This window comes from Gobius niger (genome assembly GCF_951799975.1).
Source record: "Gobius niger genome assembly, chromosome: 12".
Lineage (NCBI taxonomy): Eukaryota > Metazoa > Chordata > Actinopteri > Gobiiformes > Gobiidae > Gobius > Gobius niger.
The window spans coordinates 20,774,717-20,797,150 of NC_136863.1; the positions used below are offsets into that span (position 1 = coordinate 20,774,717).

Here is a 22,434-nt window from a genome sequence, read left to right on the forward strand (position 1 = left end):
TATCTGTGGCACAAGGAAGATGGGTTCTGCTACACCAGACTCACACCAGCAGAGATCGGCCCCCATTAATTTCCTTTGCAAGCAGGAGCACTGAAGCAAAGAGCGGCAGTCCTGAGGAGAACTACAGGATACAGGACACCTGGGCCGAGACCAACGTTGAGCTGAAGAAACAACTTAATGCAGATGCAAACGCGACGCTGCTGGATGACGGCGGCCGCAGGACGAGGCACACGACGGCTGTTCTGGACCCCGCACCCTGGTATCCTGCACGTTGGGGGTTTGGGGACGCATCGTTAGCGAACATAGCTTAGATGTTAACCTCTTTAACCCCCGCCGTAGTCGAGCACTTTTTCTCCTATTCGGCATTACCCAAATCTTAAAATGTGTCGTTTTTTGCTGCGTTTTTGTCATCTGTTTTGCTACGTTTTTGCTGCGTTTTTGTCTAGTTTTTGAAATCGTTTTGTTGCTTTTTCATCACCGTTTTTGTTGTTGGTTTTGCTACGTTTTTGTCGTCGGTTTTGTTGTATTTTCATCCTAGTTTTTTCAAGATTTTAGATTTGGGTAAAGTCGAAACGGAGAAAATGTGCTCAGTCATGGCGGGGGTTTAGAGGTTGAATTTGTCGCCAGAGAAGTGAATTGGACACCTTTGGTGTGACTGGATTGGGCGTTACATGACAGGGCGGGATGGGACAGCACATAACATGACAGCGCGTGAGAGTACAGGGGTGACTAGATAGTACAGGGAGGACATGGGTGAAGGGACAAAGCGTGGGAAGGTGCACTCACACCAAAGTTGACAATTCACTTCACTGAGCTCAGTTCGGTATAGATTTGATTGGACAGGGCGTGACGATACAGCGCGTGGTTGCACAGTGGATAGGCCGTGACTTTATGGGGCGTGAAGGAACAGTGCGTGATCGGATAGGCCATGACTTTATGGGGCGTGAAGGAACAGTGCGTGATCGGATAGGCCGTGACTTTATGGGGCGTGAAGGAACAGCGCGTGATCGGATAGGCCGTGACTTTATGGGGCGTGAGGGAACAGCGCGGGATAGGATAGGCCGTGACTTTATGGGGCGTGAGGGAACAGCGCGGGATAGGATAAGCCGTGACTTTATGGGGCGTGAAGGTACAGCGCGTGGTAGCACAGCGCGGGATAGGACAGGGTGTGACTTTACGGGGCGTGAGGGTACAGCTAGTGGTAGCACAGCGCGGGATAGTATGCAGCAGTAAACGACAGCGTGTGATTGGATAGCGTGTGTTAAAATAGGGCGTGACTTTACGTGGCATGAGGATGACTACTCCTGACCTGCGGGTGCTCCTGACCTCCCTGGCCTGCCTTTGTTGGCGCTCTTGACCCATCGCACCAGCCTCTGCTCTATTCGGGCGCTCATGAACTTCCTGAGCTGCCTCTGCTCTCAACGGGTGCTTCTGACCCACCGTAGCTGCCTCTGCGGGCGCTCCTGACTTGCCTATGCAGTCTGTGGGTGCTCCTGACCTGCCTCTAATGTCTGCTGGCACTCCTGACTTGTCTCTGCTCTTTTTGGGCACTCCTGACGTCCCTGCCCTGCTTCTGCAGGAACTCCTGACCTGCCTGACATCCCTGACCTGCCTCTGCACCCGATGGGCGCTCCTGCCCCGCAGAGATCGGCCCCCATTAATTTACTTTGCAAGCAGGAGCACTGAAGCAAAGAGCGGCAGTCCTGAGGAGAACTACAGGATACAGGACACCTGGGCCGAGACCAACGTTGAGCTGAAGAAACAACTTAATGCAGATGCAAACGCGACGCTGCGGGACAGCGGCGGCCGCAGGACGAGGCACACGACGGCTGTTCTGGACCCCGCACCCTGGTATCCTGCACGTTGGGGGTTTGGGGACGCATCGTTAGCGAACATAGCTTAGATGTTAACCTCTTTAACCCCCGCCGTAATCGAGCACATTTTCTCCTATTCGGCATTACCCAAATCTTAAAATGTGTCGTTTTTTGCTGCGTTTTTGTCTAGTTTTTTAAATCGTTTTGTTGCTTTTTCATCACCCTTGTTGGTTTTGCTACGTTTTTTGTCGTCACTTTTGTTGCATTCTCATCCTAATTTTTTCAAGAAGATTTTAGATTTGGGTAAAGTCGAAATGGAGAAAATGTGCTCAGTCATGGCGGGGATTTAGAGGTTGAATTTGTCGCCAGAGAAGTGAATTGGACGCCTTTGGTGTGACTGGATCGGGCGTTACATGACAGGGCGGGATGGGACAGCGCATGGTATGATAGGGTGTTACATGACAGGGCGGGATGGGACATCACATAACATGACAGTGCGTGAGAGTACAGGAGTGACTAGATAGTACAGGGAGGACATGGGTGAAGGGAGAAAGCGTGGGAAGGTGCACTCACACCAAAGTTGACAATTCACTTCACTGAGCTCAGTTCGGTATAGATTTGATTGGACAGGGCGTGACGATACAGCGCGTGGTTGCACAGTGGATAGGCCGTGACTTTATGGGGCGTGAAGGAACAGCGCGTGATCGGATAGGCCGTGACTTTATGGGGCGTGAAGGAACAGTGCGTGATCGGATAGGCCGTGACTTTATGGGGCGTGAAGGAACAGTGCGTGATCGGATAGGCCGTGACTTTATGGGGCGTGAAGGAACAGCGCGTGATCGGATAGGCCGTGACTTTATGGGGCGCGAGGGAACAGCGCGGGATAGGATAGGGCATGACTTTATAGGGTGTGAGGGTACAGCGCGGGATTGGATAGGGCATGACTTTATGGGGCGTGAAGGTGCAGCGCGTGGTCGCACAGTGTGGGATAGGACAGGGTGTGACTTTGCGGGGCGTGAGGGTACAGCTAGTGGTAGCACAGCGCGGGATAGTATGCAGCAGTAAACGACAGCGCGTGATTGGATAGCGTGTGTTAAAATAGGGCGTGACTTTACGTGGCATGAGGATGCTGCGTGTGACAAGCTGGGCAGCGATGAATACGCTTTTCTGAGCACAGTTTCGCCAGGTGCGTCAACAAAACCAACCCTATGTGCAGGAACCGGGGAAGGGGGTTCCAGATAGCTGTTGTGTGCCCGTTCTGTGGTTGGCTGTTGTCTCAGCAGTGTCGCTTTGCATCTGCATTTAGGTTGTTTCTTCAGCTCAACGTTGGTCAAGGCCCAGGTCTCATGTATCCTGTAGCTCTCCTCAGGACTACTCCTGACCTGCGGGTGCTCCTGACCTCCCTGGCCTGCCTTTGTGGGCGCTCTTGACCCATCGCACCAGCCTCTGCTCTATTCGGGCGCTCATGAACTTCCTGAGCTGCCTCTGCTCTCAACGGGTGCTTCTGACCCACCGTAGCTGCCTCTGCGGGCGCTCCTGACTTGCCTATGCAGTCTGTGGGTGCTCCTGACCTGCCTCTGCTCCCTGCGTGCGCTCCTGACCTGCCTGACCTGCCTCTAATGTCTGCTGGCACTCCTCACTCTTAAGTGTCCTCAGCCCTGTCTCCCACCAAAGACTGAAGTGTCCTTAGCTTTTTCCTCACATGAGCTTGGACAGCGTAGCCTCATAGCCTAAAGTCATGGTGCAACCGACCTGGCCAAGGCCGATGAACCAGCGAAGCACCTGACGCTGTAGAGTTGAGCCCATGCTTACACAGACGCTGTGTGCTCTGCATCAGGAAGTTAGTCCCAGAGACCTGCTGGTGCATCGAGCTGCTGCCCACAGACTTTCATCTGGGCACCATTTCGCCCATTGCCTGTCCACCCCTGGCGGCTTCCCCCTCTAACCAGCAAGACCTAGCGAGCTCCACGTGAACTGTGCGTGTCTTGCGGAAAACATTTGCTTCTGTTTTTGTGTTGATATTTTTTTCCCCAATCTTTCACCCCTTGCCCCCTTTGATTGAGAAGTTTCACGTCACCTTTTAGTTACTCTGTTGTCAAGACTGAGGTGTCCTCAGCCATGTCTCCAGTCAAAACCACTTTTTTTCTGTTTTATGTAACACTGTATGAATATGTTTGTTGATGTTGATTTCTCGCACATGCTCATTCAAGTTATCAAACACTGATGCTATGATCTACTTATGCTATATTTACTTATGGTAGTCCTTTATTTTTAATGTTCCTTTCATGAGTTTGGACAGCGTAGCTGAATACCCTAAAGCAACAGCACAACTGGCCTGGCCAGCAAAGCACTGTGGAGTTGAACCCGTGCCCACGCAGACACTGTGTGCTTGGCACCAGGAAGTTAGCCCCGGAGACCTGTTGGTGCGCCGAGCTGCTGCCCACAGACTCTCGGCCATCGCCTGTCTACCACTGGCGGCTTCCACTTTTAAACAGCGACACTTAACAGTGACAGTGGCGCGTAAAGCAGAGCGGGTCGTCTTATGACCGGAGGGTCAGCGGTTCGAATCCCGCTGGTGCACACTGTTGTGTCTTTGGGCAAGACACTTCGCCTCCAGTGTTTGACACTGGAGGTTTCTTGATGTAAACGCACTCCACGTCAACTGTTGGTGTCTTGCTGAAAAGTGTTCCTCCCCTTTTTGCGTGCATACGTTTGCTTCCCAATCTTTCACCCCTAAATTTGATTGAGAAGTTTCTCTGTACCCTTTAGTTACGCTCCAAACTCATCAGGGAACACACCTCAAATGGTACTTGGTACCCAATGTTTAAGCATTAACGTTGTAACTTGACATGTGTCACAAATCACAAATAAACAAACTAGCATGTACGAAGAATTGTCCTGTGGTGCTTGTGTATTATATTTGTTGAAAATAAAAATATTAGAGACACTGGTGATTAAAAAGTTACATTTTTTGACATTTGTTTTTTACTGAAGCTAAGTCTCTTTGGTTAGTGCCCTGAGGAATGCATCGACGGTACGTAAAATAGGCTTTATGTAATTGTCCATCAAACGCCTACAGTATATCTGCCCGGCATTGTAATTTTTTATATTGTGGACATGATACTCCAATTATTTCAATAGCACAAATCAAAGATAAACTTCAAGAAAATCAGATATTGGTTAATTCAAAGTTTTACAGGGGCCATCAATTATGTTTGTAAGTGTGTAAAGCACAAAATGTGTACAAAGCAGAAAAATACCAAATCATGTGCTTTAGTAAAGCACATGATTTCAATTTCAATACCATATAAAAAAAGAAGAAAGTCGCTTTGAATCTATGAATTAAGCCTTCTGGGGGACGACAGGGGAGCCCTTTGAGAATCTCTGGATCTGTATGGGCCATAGATTTATAACTGGCAGAGGTAGGAGTAAGTCACTAAATGCAAGTCTTGAGTCAAGTCCAAGTCGTGAAGGTCCAAGTCCCAAGCAAGTCCAAGTCAATTGGTCATGGGGTCAAGTCAAGTCAAGTCAAACGTCAGCATTAAGCCTAATTCTTCTTTTCAAAATGTGTTAAATCTACTTTAAAATATAAAGTGCTTTCTCAAGATTTAGCGATTTTTTAAATTTTGGCTAAAATTAAACATTTTAAAATGTAATGGATTTGGATTTAAAGTCTAATTAATATTCAAATAGCTACAAAATGTAGTATATATATATATATATATATATATTTTAAATGCTCCAGTCTATGTACAAAATGACTGGGACAGGGGCCTGGGCCCATTGTTTCATGTCATCGTTTTCATGTCCTTAATAAATGTCAAGGAATCTTCACCCTTTCACTTACTGTAGACAACTTTGAATGCATCCAAAGACACACGTCATATTTCCTCGTGTCTTTTTGCGCTGTATTGATTAGACGCGCTCGGGAGGCTGAAAAAGCATGTGGTTTATTACCATTATGTAAACGTAGATGCCGCACTTTTATGCAATGAATCCTGATCTTTCAACAGTTTCACTCAAATAAATAATAATTACAAAGTCACAGAAAGTCATTGAGAGTCATTGGCCTCAAGTCCAAGTTAAGTCTCAAGTCACAAACAGCAAGTCCCAAGTCAAATCTTTTTGGGTCTTTGGACTCGAGTCAAGTCAAGTCGTTTCTGTTGTGTATTTTGATATTTTTAAGTATTTCTATCTACTTCAAGATCTAATATGTAATATGTGCAAATGTTTAAGAACACAAGTCACATTGTGGCATCTCCAATAGTTTGTATTTGTAACTATTTTTGACACATTAATTGGGGGATTATATACAACATGTTGGATTCATTTTGGTGTGAAAAGATATTTTTTAATTCAACTATTGGAGCTTTTACTGTCCAGCATCAAACAGCTTCTTTCTGCCCTCCATACCAGACATGGCGTCCACATTTTTGCGCCAGTCAGTCACCTCCTCCTTCTGTAAATAAACAAAGATATTTCAATTGATACTGAAATGACTATTGATCATGTCACCTCTGTGTGTGTGTGTGTTTACAGCACCTTTTCATCTTCCTTCTTCACAGTCTTCAGATTGGCCTTGAAATCCACAGACTCTTTGACCTTTGATCCCAACAAAGCACCAAGCATAGCATCCGCAGATACTCTCACTCTCTTCAGGTTTGGCCTTTTCATTTTGCCTTTCAGCTCATATATCTTCTGAGACAAGTCCTGCACCTGTTTTCATCAAGGAAAGGAAAGAAAAGCACACACTCTCTGCAAAAAGTTAAATTTTACATCACATTTCCACATCACTCACTTTCACATCATTTATAGACACTTTAGCGGCGATGTCGTATCTCTCTTCATCTGCAACATCCATCTTTTTATGTAGCTCTTTACAAAGATTCTGTGGATAACAAGTCCTTATGCACCTCATTCAGTGATGATATTTTAAAGCTACATTATGAACAGATTTACTTGTAGTTCTTCTAATGAGAGGCCTGACAGTTGCAGCACCGGGACTTTTTCGTTCAGGATTCGGTCACGCTCATCTTTTTTGAGCTGCTTTTCATTTTCCCACATGGTCACAGCTTTCTTTAACATTTTAGTCTGAGCACAAAAAAAAAAAAAAATCAGTAAAACAAAGCAAAATGTTCCTTAAATGTCATGTATTTCGCGGGCACATGAGTCATACCTTCAGAACCAGTCTGCGTGATGCAGAAATCTTTGGCTTTGACTTCTGTGAAATCAAGATATCTTCTGTCAGCAGAGTTGTTTCATATATTCTGTTGTTACATGTTTGCATTTGAGATAACTTACCCTGAATAAAACGTATGAATTAAAACAACAAAAAAGTAAAACAAAACATTAAAAAGCAGTGTTAATACAGTTTACATGTATCACATTTTAATTGCTTAATTGATTAATACTTACACATCAGACATTTTCGCTGTTGCAGTTTCGGCTTAAAATATACAAAAAATAATAGAATACACATAATTCAACAGTAGCGCAATGATGGATCCACTTCTTGTCAAAATGAACATCAATAAAGCCCAATAATGCCCTTTTGTTACGATAATAATGCCTTACCTTGTACAGTGAGACTGACTTTCTGCTCCGTCCCTAAGTTGCGTGAACAGTGGATAGTTATATACATTGAGGTCCTGCTGTGAGCGGTTAAAATAGACCAGGTCTGTCCTCAACATTCTCCCAATGCGTCGCCACCGCACATGTCTGAGGTGTGAATGTTTGTGTGGGATTCTCCAGCAGTGATAAAGTCCCGTCTCCTTCAAGTGACACTTAAGGCCTTAAGTCACGAGTTACAGTGAGGAAAATAAGTATTTGGCCGAAATCCAATAGAAAGTCTATGGGGAACTGACCAAATACTTATTTTCCTCACTGTAAGTGTTTAGGATTCATAAAAAGGCAATTTGAGATGAATTAACAAAACAATTTTATTGGGACAAAACTGGCCAACATAGTAAACAATTGAATTATTGTTTGCTTGAATCAATAATTCAATCATATTGTCTATTGGTAAGCTGTGTGGAGCTGTGTCTGTCATCACCAAAAGCTCAAAGGAGATTCAATAGTGTAGTATGTTAACATTAAGATACTAATGTCATCATAAACTGACACTAACTAAACCTTAAGAGGACTGCTCCACAAAACAAATGATGATCAGTTTAATTTTACCATAATTAAAAAGGTTACCTGCAAAACAAATACAATAAAGCAGGCTTTTTTTGTTTTTGTTTCACTGTAAAGGAAACTACCAGACAGTTCTTTGAAGACAAAGAGCACCTCCTGCTGTACAGTGCACTTGTTGCATGAAAACAATAAGATGAAGATGTCATTGTTGAAAAGTATCTTGAACTTCAATATAGAAACAGAACCATTTCGGTGATGTTTTGAAGTGGGGGATTCCTTCTGCTTCAGTTGTATATAAGAATATAAAAGTTGTTGTCTACTTTTACCTGGTAGAAAAGAGAAGACAAATAACTCCAAGGTATGTTGTAATCTTAAAAGGCTTTTATTTTAACATGGCTTTTTCAATTAAAAACGTGTTTCAGTTGTGTCAAGTCTTCAGTGTATGGCCTTGAGCTTATTGTCCAGCATTGAACAGCTTCTTTCTACCTTCCATACCCGACATGGCCTCTACATTTTTACGCCAATCCGTCACCTCCTCCCTCTGGAAATGCACACATTTAGTTTAGGTCTAGAAGCAGAATAATCAATCCGTTACTAGGTCAAACAACATGGTCATTATTCACCTTCTCATCCTCTTTCTTTCGTTCCACTGTCTTGAGGTTGACTTTGAAATCGGCCTTCTTCAGTTTGGAGGGGTCGTTGTAGGCCCCTAACATGTCGTCTGCAGTTTTCTTCACTCTTTTAAGGTTTGGTCTCTTTATGCCCTTGAGCTCAGTCACCCTCTGTGTTAAGGACTGGATCTGTACAAAAAAAAACTGTTTAAATGTTCATCAATTCATACAACATCAGATATTTCAAGTACTGCAACAACTAGTTAAAAATAGATTTGCACTTTTGTCTCATATTAGGCCTACCTCGTTGTCAGTCTTGGCCACTCTGACCTCCATGTCATACCGGGCTTCATCTACAACATCCATTTTGTGATGTAGGTCTCTGCAGAGCTCCTGTCAGTGACCAGTGAACAGTGATGAATGTGAAGTACATTTACAGTTATCCCAGGTGGCTTAGCTTAGTACCTGCAGTTCTTGACTGGAAAGACCAGACACCTGCAGCGGAGGGAAGCTCTGGTTCACCGCTCGCTCTATAGCACACCTCTGCTCGTCTCTCTCAGCCACCAGCATCGCCACAGCCTTCTTCAGCAATTTCGACTGCAAGACATTCTACATTTCAGGTATCTGTTCAAATGGTCGCAGTTTTCATTTTGTTCTAGTATGGCTGTGGAAAATCCTTCAAAGATTCAGTAAAACAATCTTGGAATAAGGATTGTTATCAAATAAATGTTCAGAAACATCACACTCCACCCAGTTACTAAGCTCATGAGCACCCACCTTTAAAAGCAGTTTGCGAGTAGCTGAATATTTTGTCTTTTTCTATAGAAAAAGAAAAAGATCAGTTAAACTACAGTCTACTCTATGCACAGTTTATGGCTGAAAATAAAATGTACTTTGACTTACCGGACTTGAAGAACAGGGTGCAGCAATAAAAACACAACAATTTATTTTTATTAAGTTATAAAAAAAATAACTCAATGAAATAAATATGCCCCTTTGGATGAGATTTTATTATTATATGTGGACTACTCACCCCTCAGACATGGCAGAGCTTCACAGGACCTGTGGTCAAATGTCAAAAGAACAATTCCAGTAGCAGCACAAAGCATTAGACAGAAGTTTAAATCAATTAAAAGTTTGTTTTGTCTATTTAAAACTGTAATACATTTATCCATTAACTGGCCTCTGGAGCATTCAGATTGATGTCAATTCTCAATACCCCTATAGATTTGTAGTAATCTTGGCTATTGTTTCTGAAGCCAGTGTGGAGCTATATTTGGCTGCATTGTCCGACCACTGGTGCCGACCTGTTGTTGTCGAGCCAAATGTACAATTGTTTACAGAACTGTTTGTTCAATAACATGTGAAAAACGTTTCATTGTTAGTTTAATCAGAGTCACGTAGTGCCTACAACTTCTTTTACGAAAAATATTCATCCTCAATATTCATTCTCCAATCCTCATCTCTATTATTTGAGAGTTCAACATGCTTTTAAAAATACTACAGTACTACAACTTTCAAAATGTAGAAGAAAACTTACAAAAACAGATCATGTGTTATAGAAAAAGTTTAAAAGTATCTCCTTTTTTATTTACAACTGCAGTATATTCATTCAAATCCAATTTAACATCCATTAACCTTAAAGCTATTCTACAGGTCAAATGCCTGATTATCACAATTCTCTGTTTTATGTTACATTGCGTTGCTCAGAGCTTAAATAGATCACCATAAAGGCTGAAGTGTCGCACGAGTCAAGTGGGAAGAATCACATATTGAAAGATCTGTGCTGACACACGTCAACGATGATACATGTTCATTATAACCAAAGTAAGACTTACCTTTTCGAAGAATCAAAATAAAGAAATATATTTTGGTGAAATATCTCTTGAGCTTTGCCTAGACTAAAGTGCAGACTAGCATCCCTGTGTAGTGCTAACTCACATTCAAATCAAGTGATAACATAGCTCAGAATATGACGCGGTGCCCTGTCTGTCAGCTGCTTGTGTGCATGTGCTGCTTTTAAAATGCATTGTTAGCTCCAGCTTATCACCTGTTATCAAAGCAGACGAGGCCGGAGATCAATTTGTTTGTATAAATAGACCATTGGTGCAACTGTGACTGTTGTGTATTTAAACAGATGAAAATACCACTTTATGTTTGAATCAGTGCTTTATTAGCTGTTCTGCTTATGCTTCAACTGCACATAATACTAGTACATCCATATCACAGTGTGATGACAGCTAGAAGACAGTTAATCCCTCTGCAAAGTAACAGGTATTTGTGCTTAGCACTAGCATCATGTTGGGGACCAAGACAATACAACTGGGGGCGCAAGCCACATGTGTTGTTAAGCGCTTATAGCCTATTGTTTGGCTTTTTGTTGTATTCCTCTGACTTAGATCTGCAGTCAATTTAAATATGTAGTTGTATATTGAATATGTGCGCTACTGTATAAAAATTGTACCATTTTGTGCTTGAATCCTTATGCAAGTCATGCTATTGTATCACTGAAAAGTCTTCTTTCAACTATCTTAAAGTCCTTTTTCTTCTACATTCATCTGCATATGCAACCCATTTGGCAAATCCTCTATGAATATCAAACACGAGCTGTTAGATTAACTTCATAGTCTTTGTCTACAACTAAACAATAGATTTATGTATTTATTTATTTGATAGGGACAATGCATATTAATGAACAGTTGCACATGAGCACTGTAAATATGCCAGATTATAGCAGGGATGCTAGTTTCCATCTGTAGTCCCTAGAACATTTAACATATTGTTCTCATATGAGTAGCAGATTCCATAGACACGCTCACCTACTCATCAACATCATCAAACGTATTGCTATTGCTAACGTCTATTATCATACTATTGTCACATTGGTTTGGTCTTTGAAGCTGAATTTCATGATATAACCATGATAAAGCCACAGTGACATCACAGGAAGTCAGCTCAGATGCCATTATCTGATCAAAAACAGTCTGTATCTGGTCAAAAGGTGGATGCATACTTTAGACTTGCATGTGTAATGTTTGCCACGATGACCCTTTTCTGTTTCGTCTACTTTTGCTTAACGGTTTCTTATTCTCTCAGGATTCTTAAACAACCCGTGGACTGCGCTCAACCCGTAAGTTGTAAAGTATATAAATAGATAAACAGATGATAGTGTGATACTGATGGTGGCTGTGTTATAGGGTCTTGACAACTGCAGTATAAGTAAGTAAAGCTTATTACAGAATAATATCAACTGCTACTCTGTGTTCTACTGTATCTCTTGATAAGGAAAAACAAACTAAGATATTTTGTACCTTCACTCTGTATATCACTGCTTGAAGTACATGTTGTTTCTTTTTACTTGAACATAACCTCTTCCTGTGTCACTTAGGACATACAATTGAAACCTTTATCCAGCTATTCTTCACAAAATTACCACATCACTGGTGCTATGATTAATACTCACCACAGGAAGTTTCCATCAACATTATAATTTAAAAAGAGAGAGAGAACATGGGCCATATCTACTTTAAACATTCCTGATTCTATAAAGGGCTTTTCTATTTCTTTTTGAATTATATTTGAATGATAAATGAATCTCGTATCAATATAAGGACACTGTTCAGAGCCAGTAAAAGCAGAGAGAGAAAGCGCTCCGACTGCACCTGTGTGGGGACCAGAGGTGATGAGTGTCGTCCTGGAGAGAGACCGATTCATACCGGTTTTAAGTGTGTCATGGACAATACCTGCTACTGGTACATCACACTCTTACATGTGCTTTAGTCACTTTGATATACCAAATGTTGCAAATCTTCATTCTGTCTAAAGTCAGCATTTGGACCCTTCGTGGATCTCAAATACATGTCAGAGATGAAAAAAACAATCAGACGTTGTGTATGGAGTATTCATACAATTTGGTGAAAAGCCTGAATCCAGTGTTTGAGCCGGTAACACTCTTTTTACATCAATTTCCCCAATTTTTGATCTATATAATTGTCTAAACTGAGCGTTATTTTGTTTATTGTTTCTTAGTGGACATTTTCTCTTGATGGTGTGGTGGTGCAGCCTGAGCATTCATACAAGGTGTCAGTTTATAACATACCTGACCATGGGCGTTATAGGATTATGAAGAACATTTCCATCCCTGGTAATTTTAGATCGTAAAAAACATTTTGAAGTGATAATAACTGCACTTTTTGCCTTGAGAGTGATATTAATTTCTGTATTGTGTGGAGGATGTGATGACAAGATAATACAAGACACCCAAGAGTGTCGTGAAAATGGTGATCTTTTACACATTGACTTTAGCTGTACATATCAAAGATCTAGATTCAAGTGTATGTTTCTGTATTATTCCAGGAAGTCTCTGGCAGCCATTGATAACGACCGAAGCTTCTCTTGACTGGAAACAAAAAAATGTGTTTATTGTGGTTGGTTTCAACACGTCTGAGTTTTCAGAGAAGTATGATGTTTATCTTAAAAGCCCCGGTGTGTTCTCCTCCAAGAGAGTCCCGAAGGTAGTTACCCACCTAACAAGTAAAGTCAGTGAACTTATTTGATTTATGTATTTCTTGGTGTCGTATTTTTAGGGAAACAGAACGTTGCTCAATGTGATATTTAAGTTGAGTGTGTCACAGTTTCAACAGTGTGAGATCGTAATAAAGGTATGTGTTTGGTTATCATGTTTTATGCCAAATCCAGAGATTTGTTTTCAAAACTATTTTGTTTCTGCTCAATTGAAAGATCCAACCATTTTTCAAAGAATGCAAGGACCACTGCTGGTCCCTGGAAGAACCGTTTAAGGACTGTTCTTGTAAGTTATTTGCTTTCTTTTTTGTATCAAAGCATAAATTCATGTCATGTTAACTATGCAAATCGATTTTTTTTTTTTTTAGTGGGTTCTCCTCGTACACTGATTGTGAAAACCGTTTTCGGAGTGGTCATTTTTTCTGCTTGTCTGGCTTATCTTCTGTGGAGGACCTTTGTTACAGGTTTGCCTACAGCTCAAAGATTAACATATGATATATATTAAACACATTGTTCCATTTTTCTATTTTTTTTTTTTTAGCACCCACAGCGATGCCTCCACAAATAGCTGATAACGCCACTCCACAATGTACCCAAAAGGCACAGCGAAAAAGACTCCTCATCATTTACTCCCTGGACCATCCCTTATACAAAAACATAGTCCTGAAGCTTTGTAGTTTCCTAATGGCTAAATGTGGCACTGAGGTTGTGTTGGACATGCTGGACTCCACTAGACTGGGCATGCTAGGGGGCATACAGTGGCTTGAATGGCACAGGCAGCAAATAGAGACGTCCTCAGACAAGATCCTGATACTTTGTTCAAGAGGTGTACAGGCCAAATGGAGAGCTATGTGCACGGGCCAACGGGTCCAGCTAAGAGAGGACACTCTCTCAACTGTCGGGGATATGCTTGTCCCCGCTCTATGCCTCATGGTGCCCAACTTTGTCAAAGCAACGTCTTTCGAAAAATATATCGTCGCTTACTTTGATGACGTCTCCACTGAAGATGATGTGCCCTTACCGTTTAACATCACGGTCCGATACAAGCTGATGAAGCAGTTTGAAGAGCTGTTTTTCCGGATTCTGGATTGTGAAAAACATGAGATAGGAAGAGTGAATAGAATAGAGGGGCTTTCTGCGGATGAGTATCACCTTTGTCCCACCGGAAAAGCCCTAAGAAATGCCATTGAGGATTTTCATGCATATCAAGTAGAGCATCCACAATGGTTTGAAGAAGAGTTGATGGATATTTCAGAAACAGACATTGACAGTGCTTCGGTTCCTGATTCTGTATTTCAAGATAAGCCAGGACACATTGTGAGACTGAGTGATTGTGCGCCGGATACAGTTCCTTTAAGCGAGCAACAAGTCCAACTGAGTGTATTGTGAATTGCAAGGTGGGGGTCTGCACAGCAATTGGAACTCCCAGAGTTGTTGTTGTGATGTTGTTGTGATTAAATAGCAAAGTCTCAGTTCTAGTTCTGCTGGACCTGAGCGCTGCCTTTAACACAGTGGACCACAGGATCTTACTTCACAGGTTATAAAACTGGGTGGGAATCTCTGGTTCTGCTCTAAACTGGCTCAAGTCCTTTCTCAAAGATAGGATGTACTTTGTTGAAATTAGCAACTGTGTCTCAGACAAAATTGCAATGACTTGTGGAGTCCCCCAGGGGTCAGTCATGGAACCCCTCTAATTCATCTTGTACATAACAATGTCACATAATCTTACCACAACTACGCAGATGACACTCAGTTCTCGGTGTCGCTGACGGCAGGTGAACATGGGCCTGTAGATGCACTCCGTCACTGCATCCAACAGATCAGTTTGTGGATGCAAAACAACTTTCTCCAAATAAACTATAACAAAACTGAGATAGTTGTTTTTGGCCCACAGACACAAAGAGAAAGTGCTATCAGCCATCTTGAGTCTCTCTCTCTAAAACCAAAAAATCAGGTTAGAAAATTAGTTGTAATCATGGACTCAGACCTGAACTTAAACAGCCACATTAAAAGGGCAAGATGCAAGTTGGCCATTTTATACTCACTACTGCCACCTCAGGTCATACGTGTAACTGCACCTTCTATATTAAGCTCGTGCATGACGGCACTTCGGACCAGAATTAACACCTTTTTGTGTGAAGGTGCAGGATTTTAGAGGCAGTTGTGGTGAACAGGTCTGGGCTCATTCTACACCCTTAGGACATTGCTGGAACATGTAGGGGGAGGAAAATACATAATTTCAACATTTTTAAACTCTGTATAGTCCCTTCAAAGCAAATAATATCAGCAGTGTTTTGCCATCTGAAAAACATTGCTAAGATCAGAGAAATAGTGTCAAAACGTAAACTTAAAGGAATAGGCCACCGTTTTTACATACTAAAATATGTTCTTACCTCACTTTAGTCGAGTTAATATATCCCCGTCTGGTCTTTGTCCGTGCGCTCTGTCACGCAAACGGAGCACATACGCAGCCTCTCCCACATGTTACATAGCTCCGAAAAAGCTCACGATAGAAGCTACCAAGCTCTTCCACGTGTTCCCTATTTAAATAAAGTTACGTGAAGTGTTTTCATGCGAAGTATATTTACACAGAAATGTAACATGTCGATTTTATAAGCAAATAAAGAGGGGGACTATATTGTGAGGCGTAATGATACGAGGAGTAAAACGTCCGCGCAGTAACTCCTAAAGGTTATTGACGGAAGTGAGCGGGGGGAAGTCTTTAGGAGTTACTACGCGGACGTTTTGCTCCTCGTATCATTACGCCTCACAATATAGTCCCCCTTTTTATTTGCTTATAAAATCGACACGTTACATTTCTGTGTAAATATACTTCGCATGAAAACACTTCACGTAACTTTATTTAAATAGGGAACACGTGGAAGAGCTTGGTAGCTTCTATCGTGAGCTTTTTCGGAGCTATGTGACATGTGGGAGAGGCTGCGTATGTGCTCCGTTTGTCTGGCAGAGCGCACGGACAAAGACCAGACGGGGATATATTAACACGTCTAAAGTGAGGCAAGAACATATCTTAGTATGTAAAAACGGTGGCCTATTCCTTTAAAAGACTTATCCATCCAGTTGAACAAATTGTGAGGTTGTGTAAAACTTTGTCCTTTGGGTGCTCTTCAGTGCAGGTATCAGTTTCGGCAAAAAAAATATCAAACTGAGGCACTCCAAAAGTAGAAATAATAAAAAGCCTTTATTAATACATGGCGAGATGAGATAAAATCATTGCCAATGCGTTTTGGCTCTATGACTTATCCATTTCCAGCAGGTTAGACGACTGTATCGGCCTGTTCATTGGCCTCTCTAAACGAGCTGTTAGAGCTGCAGTACATCCAGAACACTGCTGTTCGAGCCCTGACAAAAACCAAGAAATATGACCATATTAGTCCAGTGCTCCGGTCCCTTCACTGGCTTCCTGTCTCTCAGAGAATAGAATTTAAAACAGCTCTGCTTGTGCACAAGTCTTTAGAGCCATAAGAACCATCTCGGGCCCTGAGCTAAAATCTGGAACAGTCTTCATGAGGATATGAGAAAGGCCTCAACCCTGACAATGTTCCAATCCAGGCTGAAAACAGTTTTTTTTTTTTACCCATGCATGTGACAACTGAAAGTATTTTATCTGCACTCTTGCCTTTTACTGTAATTGATTAATTTTTATGTTGATGTTTCACTGATTCTTTCTACTTTCTTGTAATTTTATGCAACTGTGAAGCGCTTTGAATTGCCTTGTGTATGAATTGTGCTCTACGAATAAATTTGCCTTGCCATGATTTGCCTTGCCATGATTGCAGCTTAGAATAACTGAGTGATCTTTTTTATTTCACTATTATTTCAGAGTGTGTGTAGATTATTTTATCCTGATCTTGTTTTGTCTGTGTTTAGTCTTACAGAGAAAAATAAAGTCTTGACTTGGTTCTGGTTCAATCCTAGGACAAGTTTGGTGCTAGATTAGATCTGTTTTATTCCACAATAGTCCTGGGTTAGTTCTTTGAAACTCTCATGTAAGACAATGCTTGATCTTTACTGATTACTTGGTTTGTGAAGGTGAAGAATTACAAGTCGAACAAAGTTTCAAGTAATTTCAACAGTATCTGAAGTTTTACTGGATGCAGTTCCTCTATAGGTTTGAGCACCACATCTGGGCTGAATGCTTTAGGGCTGTGCAAACATTTGTGGGTCAAAGTTCAACTCTCTGGGTAAAGTTTTAGCATTTTTGTGTCTGTGGGGAAGGTAAGCATGTCTACGTTTTATAGGCTCGTGTTGCTTTTTGTGTTTTAGGTCTTTTTGAACCGCCTTGTTAGAAATACAGGTCTTTTATTTTTGTGCTTGTTCTGGCTTCTGTGCAGATGTATAGTTTAAGGGTATGAATTAGGTCAAATGGGAAGAATTTATGCAATACTGACCCGAGCTGTGGAATTTCTCTGTCAGTTTGAGAGAGTGGCCCCAAAAGAGGAGATTGGATGGTGGGATTGTTCCCCTTACAACGGCAGTAAAGAAAGGGCTCACAAAGGCCGAATCGAACTTGAGAATGCAGCGACAGAAAACACACAGCCGGGTGTTCGAAGATTGACAAAAATATGCTGGATTTTAATTTAACGGTGGCTTCTACCGCCGAAAAGGCTGGTTCAAACAGTGGCTTTCAACCTATTGAGGCATGTGTGCAAACTGTTTGCAATAAGTCCATCAGATAAATAGGGTATTGGAACAGACATTGTAACTCCAGATACAGCAATTTGGGGTTTGTGAAAGTTTAACTGGGGTCATAGGCCACTTTTCGGATGTTGACGGTTGAGCTTGTCTTGATATGAAAGAGGCCTGTCGGTTTTGTCCTTGGCTTTTGTTGGATGAGGGAGTTTGAGAATTAATTTACTCTACAATTGCCTTGATGTTGCACTGGCACTGTTGTAGGCTATACACAGTGAAAGTGGCTCAGTTGGTAAGACTGTCCGTAAATCTAATTGTCTGTGGTTTGAATCCCAGCGCCAACTAGTACAGGGTACAGGCTGCTGTTATGTCCATCCTTGGGCACAACAGCTTCACCCACCTTGCCTATTAGTATGAATCAAGTGTGTGAATGGCACAGATTGGCAGCCTCGATTCTGTCTACCTACTGGCTACAATAGCGTCTAACCACCAAGTGTGGAAGGAATGAATAATGATTACAGTGTACTTTTGTGCTTTGAGAAGCTTGTCAACAAAACTTGTAAAGTGTAAACTTGTAAAGTGTAAAGGTAAACCGTATTGGTACAGTTGAAGATTTTACGTTTAGGTTCCTAAAGAATTGGAGAATGGTTTTATGATGACACAGTCAAGGATTTCATAACATTTTGAGACAAATGTGGCTCTCGTTTGACAGTGAACATATGGATAAATATATGAATAGAGAACTAAAGAGCAGTTATTTTTTTTATAATTTTACCAGTCTTGCATGTCTAAATGCATGAGATGTATAATACATGCTTTATAAACAGGCATATTGCATTAGATGCCTACCTTTGACAGTTTGTGTAGTTGGTCTGATGCTGAAATTGCCAAAAATATTAATTTGAAGATGAGGAGAGTCCTGAATCAGTCTAACTGTATTATACAAGCTTTGGCCCAAAAAAAAAGTTGGTCAGGATTACTTACCTATATGTGTAAATAATGTATGATGTAACTCTTTCTCTTACTTTTATCGGCTTAATTTTGCTGTGTCCTTTATAAAGCTTGAATGAATGAATGAAAGGAATAGCTTTGCAAATGTTCCTAGTTGTGCAGAGCTGAGGATGATGAATAGAGCTTGCAGCCTTATCTTGAGACGAGGGATTTCAAGCCATCACTGCAGGCTTGGCAAACATGGTAATTTTTAGTCACTTCACACATATATGAACAGAATGCTTGTATATCTAGTCCACAATATGAACATGTTTTGCTTTTTAGACAGTCTCTTCAGAATTCATCCATCTGTGTTTCAAGCTTTGGCGGATAACAAACCCGTGGTGGCGCTTGAGAGCACAATTATAACCCATGGCATGCCCTATCCACACAACCTGAGGTACTTACTTAAATGTAGGTGTTATTGTCTGAAATACTATGATTCAAGGAAGACTTTTATTGCAGCACAGCCACAGAAGTGGAGGCCATTGTACGGGCTGAAGGAGCGACCCCCGCCACTGTTGGAGTAATAGAAGGCAAAGTTCACATTGGTTTGTCTTCAGAGGAGCTTGACTTCCTGTCACAGTTCAAGACACCAGTGAAAGTGTCCCGAAGAGATTTGCCCTATGTTATCAGCAAAGTGAGGATGACGGGTACACAAATCGTATTTTAAATGAAAAGAATATTAATGTTTTCTTTGTTTATAGAGACTGTCAGGCGGTACAACTGTGTCAGCCACGATGATAGCAGCACATCGAGCTGGCATCTCAGTGTTTGTGACAGGGGGAATAGGAGGAGTCCATCGAGATGGAGAAAACAGTATTAGATCATTCCCTCACAATATAATTTGCACTATACAGTATTGTTGTTCAATATTTTTGGCAAACCATGCTCATGTGTCTCTTTTTAGGCCTAGACATCAGTGCAGACTTAACAGAGTTGGGTCGTACCCCTATTGCGGTGGTCTCAGCAGGTGTCAAGTCCATTCTTGACATAGGCCGCACCCTGGAATTTCTCGTAAGTGTTTTTAATGTAGCTAAAGTCATGCGCTTTCTACTTGACTTGCTACAACACTGTTTTTTTTAGGAGACCCAGGGCGTGTGTGTTGCCACCTATGGATCTTCTAAACATTTTCCAGCATTCTTTTCTCCTCAAAGTGGTTTTAATTCTCCACATCATGTCTGCACCCCAGAGGAGGCAGCAGAACTTATTGGTACTTATTGGTATGATCATTTAAGAATAATCCTTTTGTTACAGACATTTAGTTGATGTTTTTTTGTTGTTGCTTTCCTGGCTTGTTGTGTCTATTAGCCAGCACCCTGTCTCTAGGTCTTGAAAGTGGGGTCCTGCTAGCTGTGCCCATCCCAGTGCAACAGGCAGCAACAGGGCAACAGATAGAGGACGCAATACAAGCTGCAGTGAAGGAGGCAAGGTAGTGAAACCCATCTACTTCGAGATGATATCACAGTATTGTGAAAAAATGTTTTCTGCTTGATTTGTTAAGTGATAGTCGCATAACAGGAAGAGACGTGACGCCATATATTCTGCAGAAAGTCAATGAACTGACAAAAGGAAAGTCCCTTCAAGCCAGTATCCTATACACACAACTTTTATACATAAAATAACTTTAAATACGTTGGCTCAAATCTGATTGTGTCGTAAACAGAAGCCAAATGGTTCTGATGGATGAAAATGATAAGTGTATATACCATCTATTCACCCTCCTTTCCTTGATACTGTACCAGACATTGCTCTCATTCACAACAATGCGAGAGTTGGCAGTAAGATAGCCAGTGCATTGTCAAAAAGACAAAAGTCAAGGAGTACATCTCAACAAAAGGGAAACTTGGATACAAAATCAGATGTGGTTAGTAGTCCCCAAAACAACATGTGACAAAAAATATTTGTTGCAAAATTTGATATTTGTTCTTTTCCAGGTTGTAATAGGAGGAATAAATGTGGATTTCATTGCTAAAGGAAAAACAAAAACACTGCTTGTAAGACCAGTTTCAAAACATTAACTGCAAACTGGCATATATACTGAAATCAGGTTGTGTCTTTCACAGTTTGGACAAACTAATCCAGGAAGTGTCTGCCAGTCATTTGGTGGTGTAGGACGAAACATTGCGGGTATGTCAGTGTTTTCTATATTGAACACTGTAAATATGATCTAATCTACAATACTATTTTTTTAGACTCATTAAGCCGTCTAGGCCACTGTCCTCTTTTCATCTCAGCTACAGGAAATGATTCCCACAGTGAAGCTGTCTTCAATTACTGCAAACATATGGTAGATAATCACCAATTGAGCCAAGTTATACTACAATAGGTCTAAAAAGTCTAATTTGCAGTACTCCTGTCTTTTTGCAAGAACACTAGTGGCGTGGTGAAGCTAAAGGAACAGAGCACCGCCACTTACTGCGCTGTTATCACTGACAACGGGGACTTGAGCCTTGGACTGGGTGACATGGACATTCACCAACAAATCACAGAACAATATGTGTGCACACCTACTGTATGGTATAACATAAGCATTACACTCTGAGCTTTACTTAATTATAATGTTTATTTTAGGTGTCACAGTTTGAAAATCAACTCTCATGTTCTACTCTTGTGGGTCTTGACGGAAACCTTCCAGTTACAACGATCAACTATGTTTGTTCTCTAGCAAAGAAACACCATATTAATGGTAAATATTACACTGCAAATGATAATGTGGAGAATATATCCATAGTTTTACTTTACTTGTGTCTGTTTTAGTGTGGTACGAGCCAACAGATTCAGACAAAGCATGCAAACCTTTTCTGTCTGAGGCCTGGAAATCCCTGTCCTATGCCTCTCCAAACTTGTCAGAGCTGTACTCCATGAACAAAACTCTAGGCATCCCAGTACCTAAAGGTATTTTAGCAGTTACTCCAATGTGTTTTTATATCACCTTAAACGTAGGTATTGGCAACATGCGAGAAGAGAACACTGAGGATGTGGTTTTCTCATATGTTATGTGGTGTCACAGAACTGCCAGACTCACTTGAGGAAACATTAAAAGTTGCTGTGGCTCTCTCCCGCCCCCTGCTGGAGCATCTTCACAGTGTGATCGTGACCCTGGGAGCCCATGGAGTGCTGGTCTGTGGAGAACATAAAGTGGGGTCAATTAATTTGCAACCAAGAAAACAGGAAAGAGTAAGTTTATTGACTGACCATATTATTGGAAGGTCCTATTATGCTTTATTCTGGCTTTTTAAGTCGACGATTGGATGGTTTTTGCACAGTACCTTTTATAACTTAAAGTCTGTGACTTATTGCATCATGAAGTTGTTGGTTGTTGTTGTGTTGACAGAAAAGAGAGCTTGGTGCTCTGTATTATCCTGCCCTGAACGTGACAGCTCAAGAAACCATGAATGTGTCAGGAGCTGGAGACAGGTGCAAAAACAAATTCAAGTATTACATCTTAGCATTTTTGTGACTCTAACTCCAACATTTGATACAGCCTTGCAGGTGCACTGATTGCAGGCATCCTTCAGAACAGAGATACAAACAGTTGTGTCCGAATGGGACTTTTGGCAGCACGGTTGTCCTTGGCATCACCACACCCTATTGCTCCCTCTTTGTCTCTTAACGCGGTAGACCCCCAAAAACACCAAAACTGGCCTGAGCCAACCTTTATACAAATTGTTTAGATTGTTAAATGTAGATCTGTGGTGTTCAAA

The 22,434-nt window shown here is 41.6% G+C and overlaps 4 protein-coding genes across 4 annotated transcripts; 2 read left to right on the plus strand and 2 right to left on the minus strand.

The window, feature by feature from the left end:
- Positions 1 to 6,159: 6,159 nt before the first annotated feature.
- On the minus strand, positions 6,160 to 7,504 carry LOC306972042 (troponin I, slow skeletal muscle-like; the record flags this gene model as incomplete). The annotated part of the gene is made up of 6 exons (XM_079568485.1): positions 6,160 to 6,273; positions 6,357 to 6,530; positions 6,613 to 6,702; positions 6,774 to 6,905; positions 6,991 to 7,035; positions 7,454 to 7,504. 6 exons carry the CDS (start codon positions 7,502 to 7,504, stop codon positions 6,187 to 6,189), a joined length of 579 nt encoding a protein of 192 aa, XP_079424611.1. The 3' UTR covers positions 6,160 to 6,186.
- An 899-nt stretch (positions 7,505 to 8,403) lies between these two features.
- LOC306971308 (troponin I, slow skeletal muscle-like) lies at positions 8,404 to 9,604 on the minus strand (the record flags this gene model as incomplete). The annotated part of the gene is made up of 7 exons (XM_079567548.1): positions 8,404 to 8,490; positions 8,573 to 8,749; positions 8,864 to 8,953; positions 9,026 to 9,157; positions 9,338 to 9,379; positions 9,464 to 9,467; positions 9,594 to 9,604. 7 exons carry the CDS (start codon positions 9,602 to 9,604, stop codon positions 8,404 to 8,406), a joined length of 543 nt encoding a protein of 180 aa, XP_079423674.1.
- Positions 9,605 to 13,307: 3,703 nt separating this feature from the next.
- LOC306971309 (interleukin-17 receptor A) lies at positions 13,308 to 14,473 on the plus strand (the record flags this gene model as incomplete). The annotated part of the gene is made up of 3 exons (XM_079567549.1): positions 13,308 to 13,370; positions 13,453 to 13,548; positions 13,626 to 14,473. Exon 3 carries the CDS (start codon positions 13,637 to 13,639, stop codon positions 14,471 to 14,473), a length of 837 nt encoding a protein of 278 aa, XP_079423675.1. The 5' UTR covers positions 13,308 to 13,370; positions 13,453 to 13,548; positions 13,626 to 13,636.
- Positions 14,474 to 18,858: 4,385 nt separating this feature from the next.
- LOC306971680 (uncharacterized protein) lies at positions 18,859 to 22,404 on the plus strand (the record flags this gene model as incomplete). Its single annotated transcript, XM_079568027.1, has 18 exons — positions 18,859 to 18,931; positions 19,013 to 19,127; positions 19,193 to 19,367; positions 19,435 to 19,546; positions 19,638 to 19,744; positions 19,814 to 19,940; positions 20,039 to 20,159; positions 20,232 to 20,317; positions 20,473 to 20,594; positions 20,665 to 20,724; positions 20,794 to 20,857; positions 20,923 to 21,017; positions 21,099 to 21,227; positions 21,302 to 21,416; positions 21,488 to 21,625; positions 21,741 to 21,907; positions 22,065 to 22,147; positions 22,215 to 22,404. The coding sequence occupies 18 exons, from the start codon at positions 18,859 to 18,861 to the stop codon at positions 22,402 to 22,404; spliced, it is 2,079 nt and encodes a 692-aa protein (XP_079424153.1).
- Positions 22,405 to 22,434: the final 30 nt, after the last annotated feature.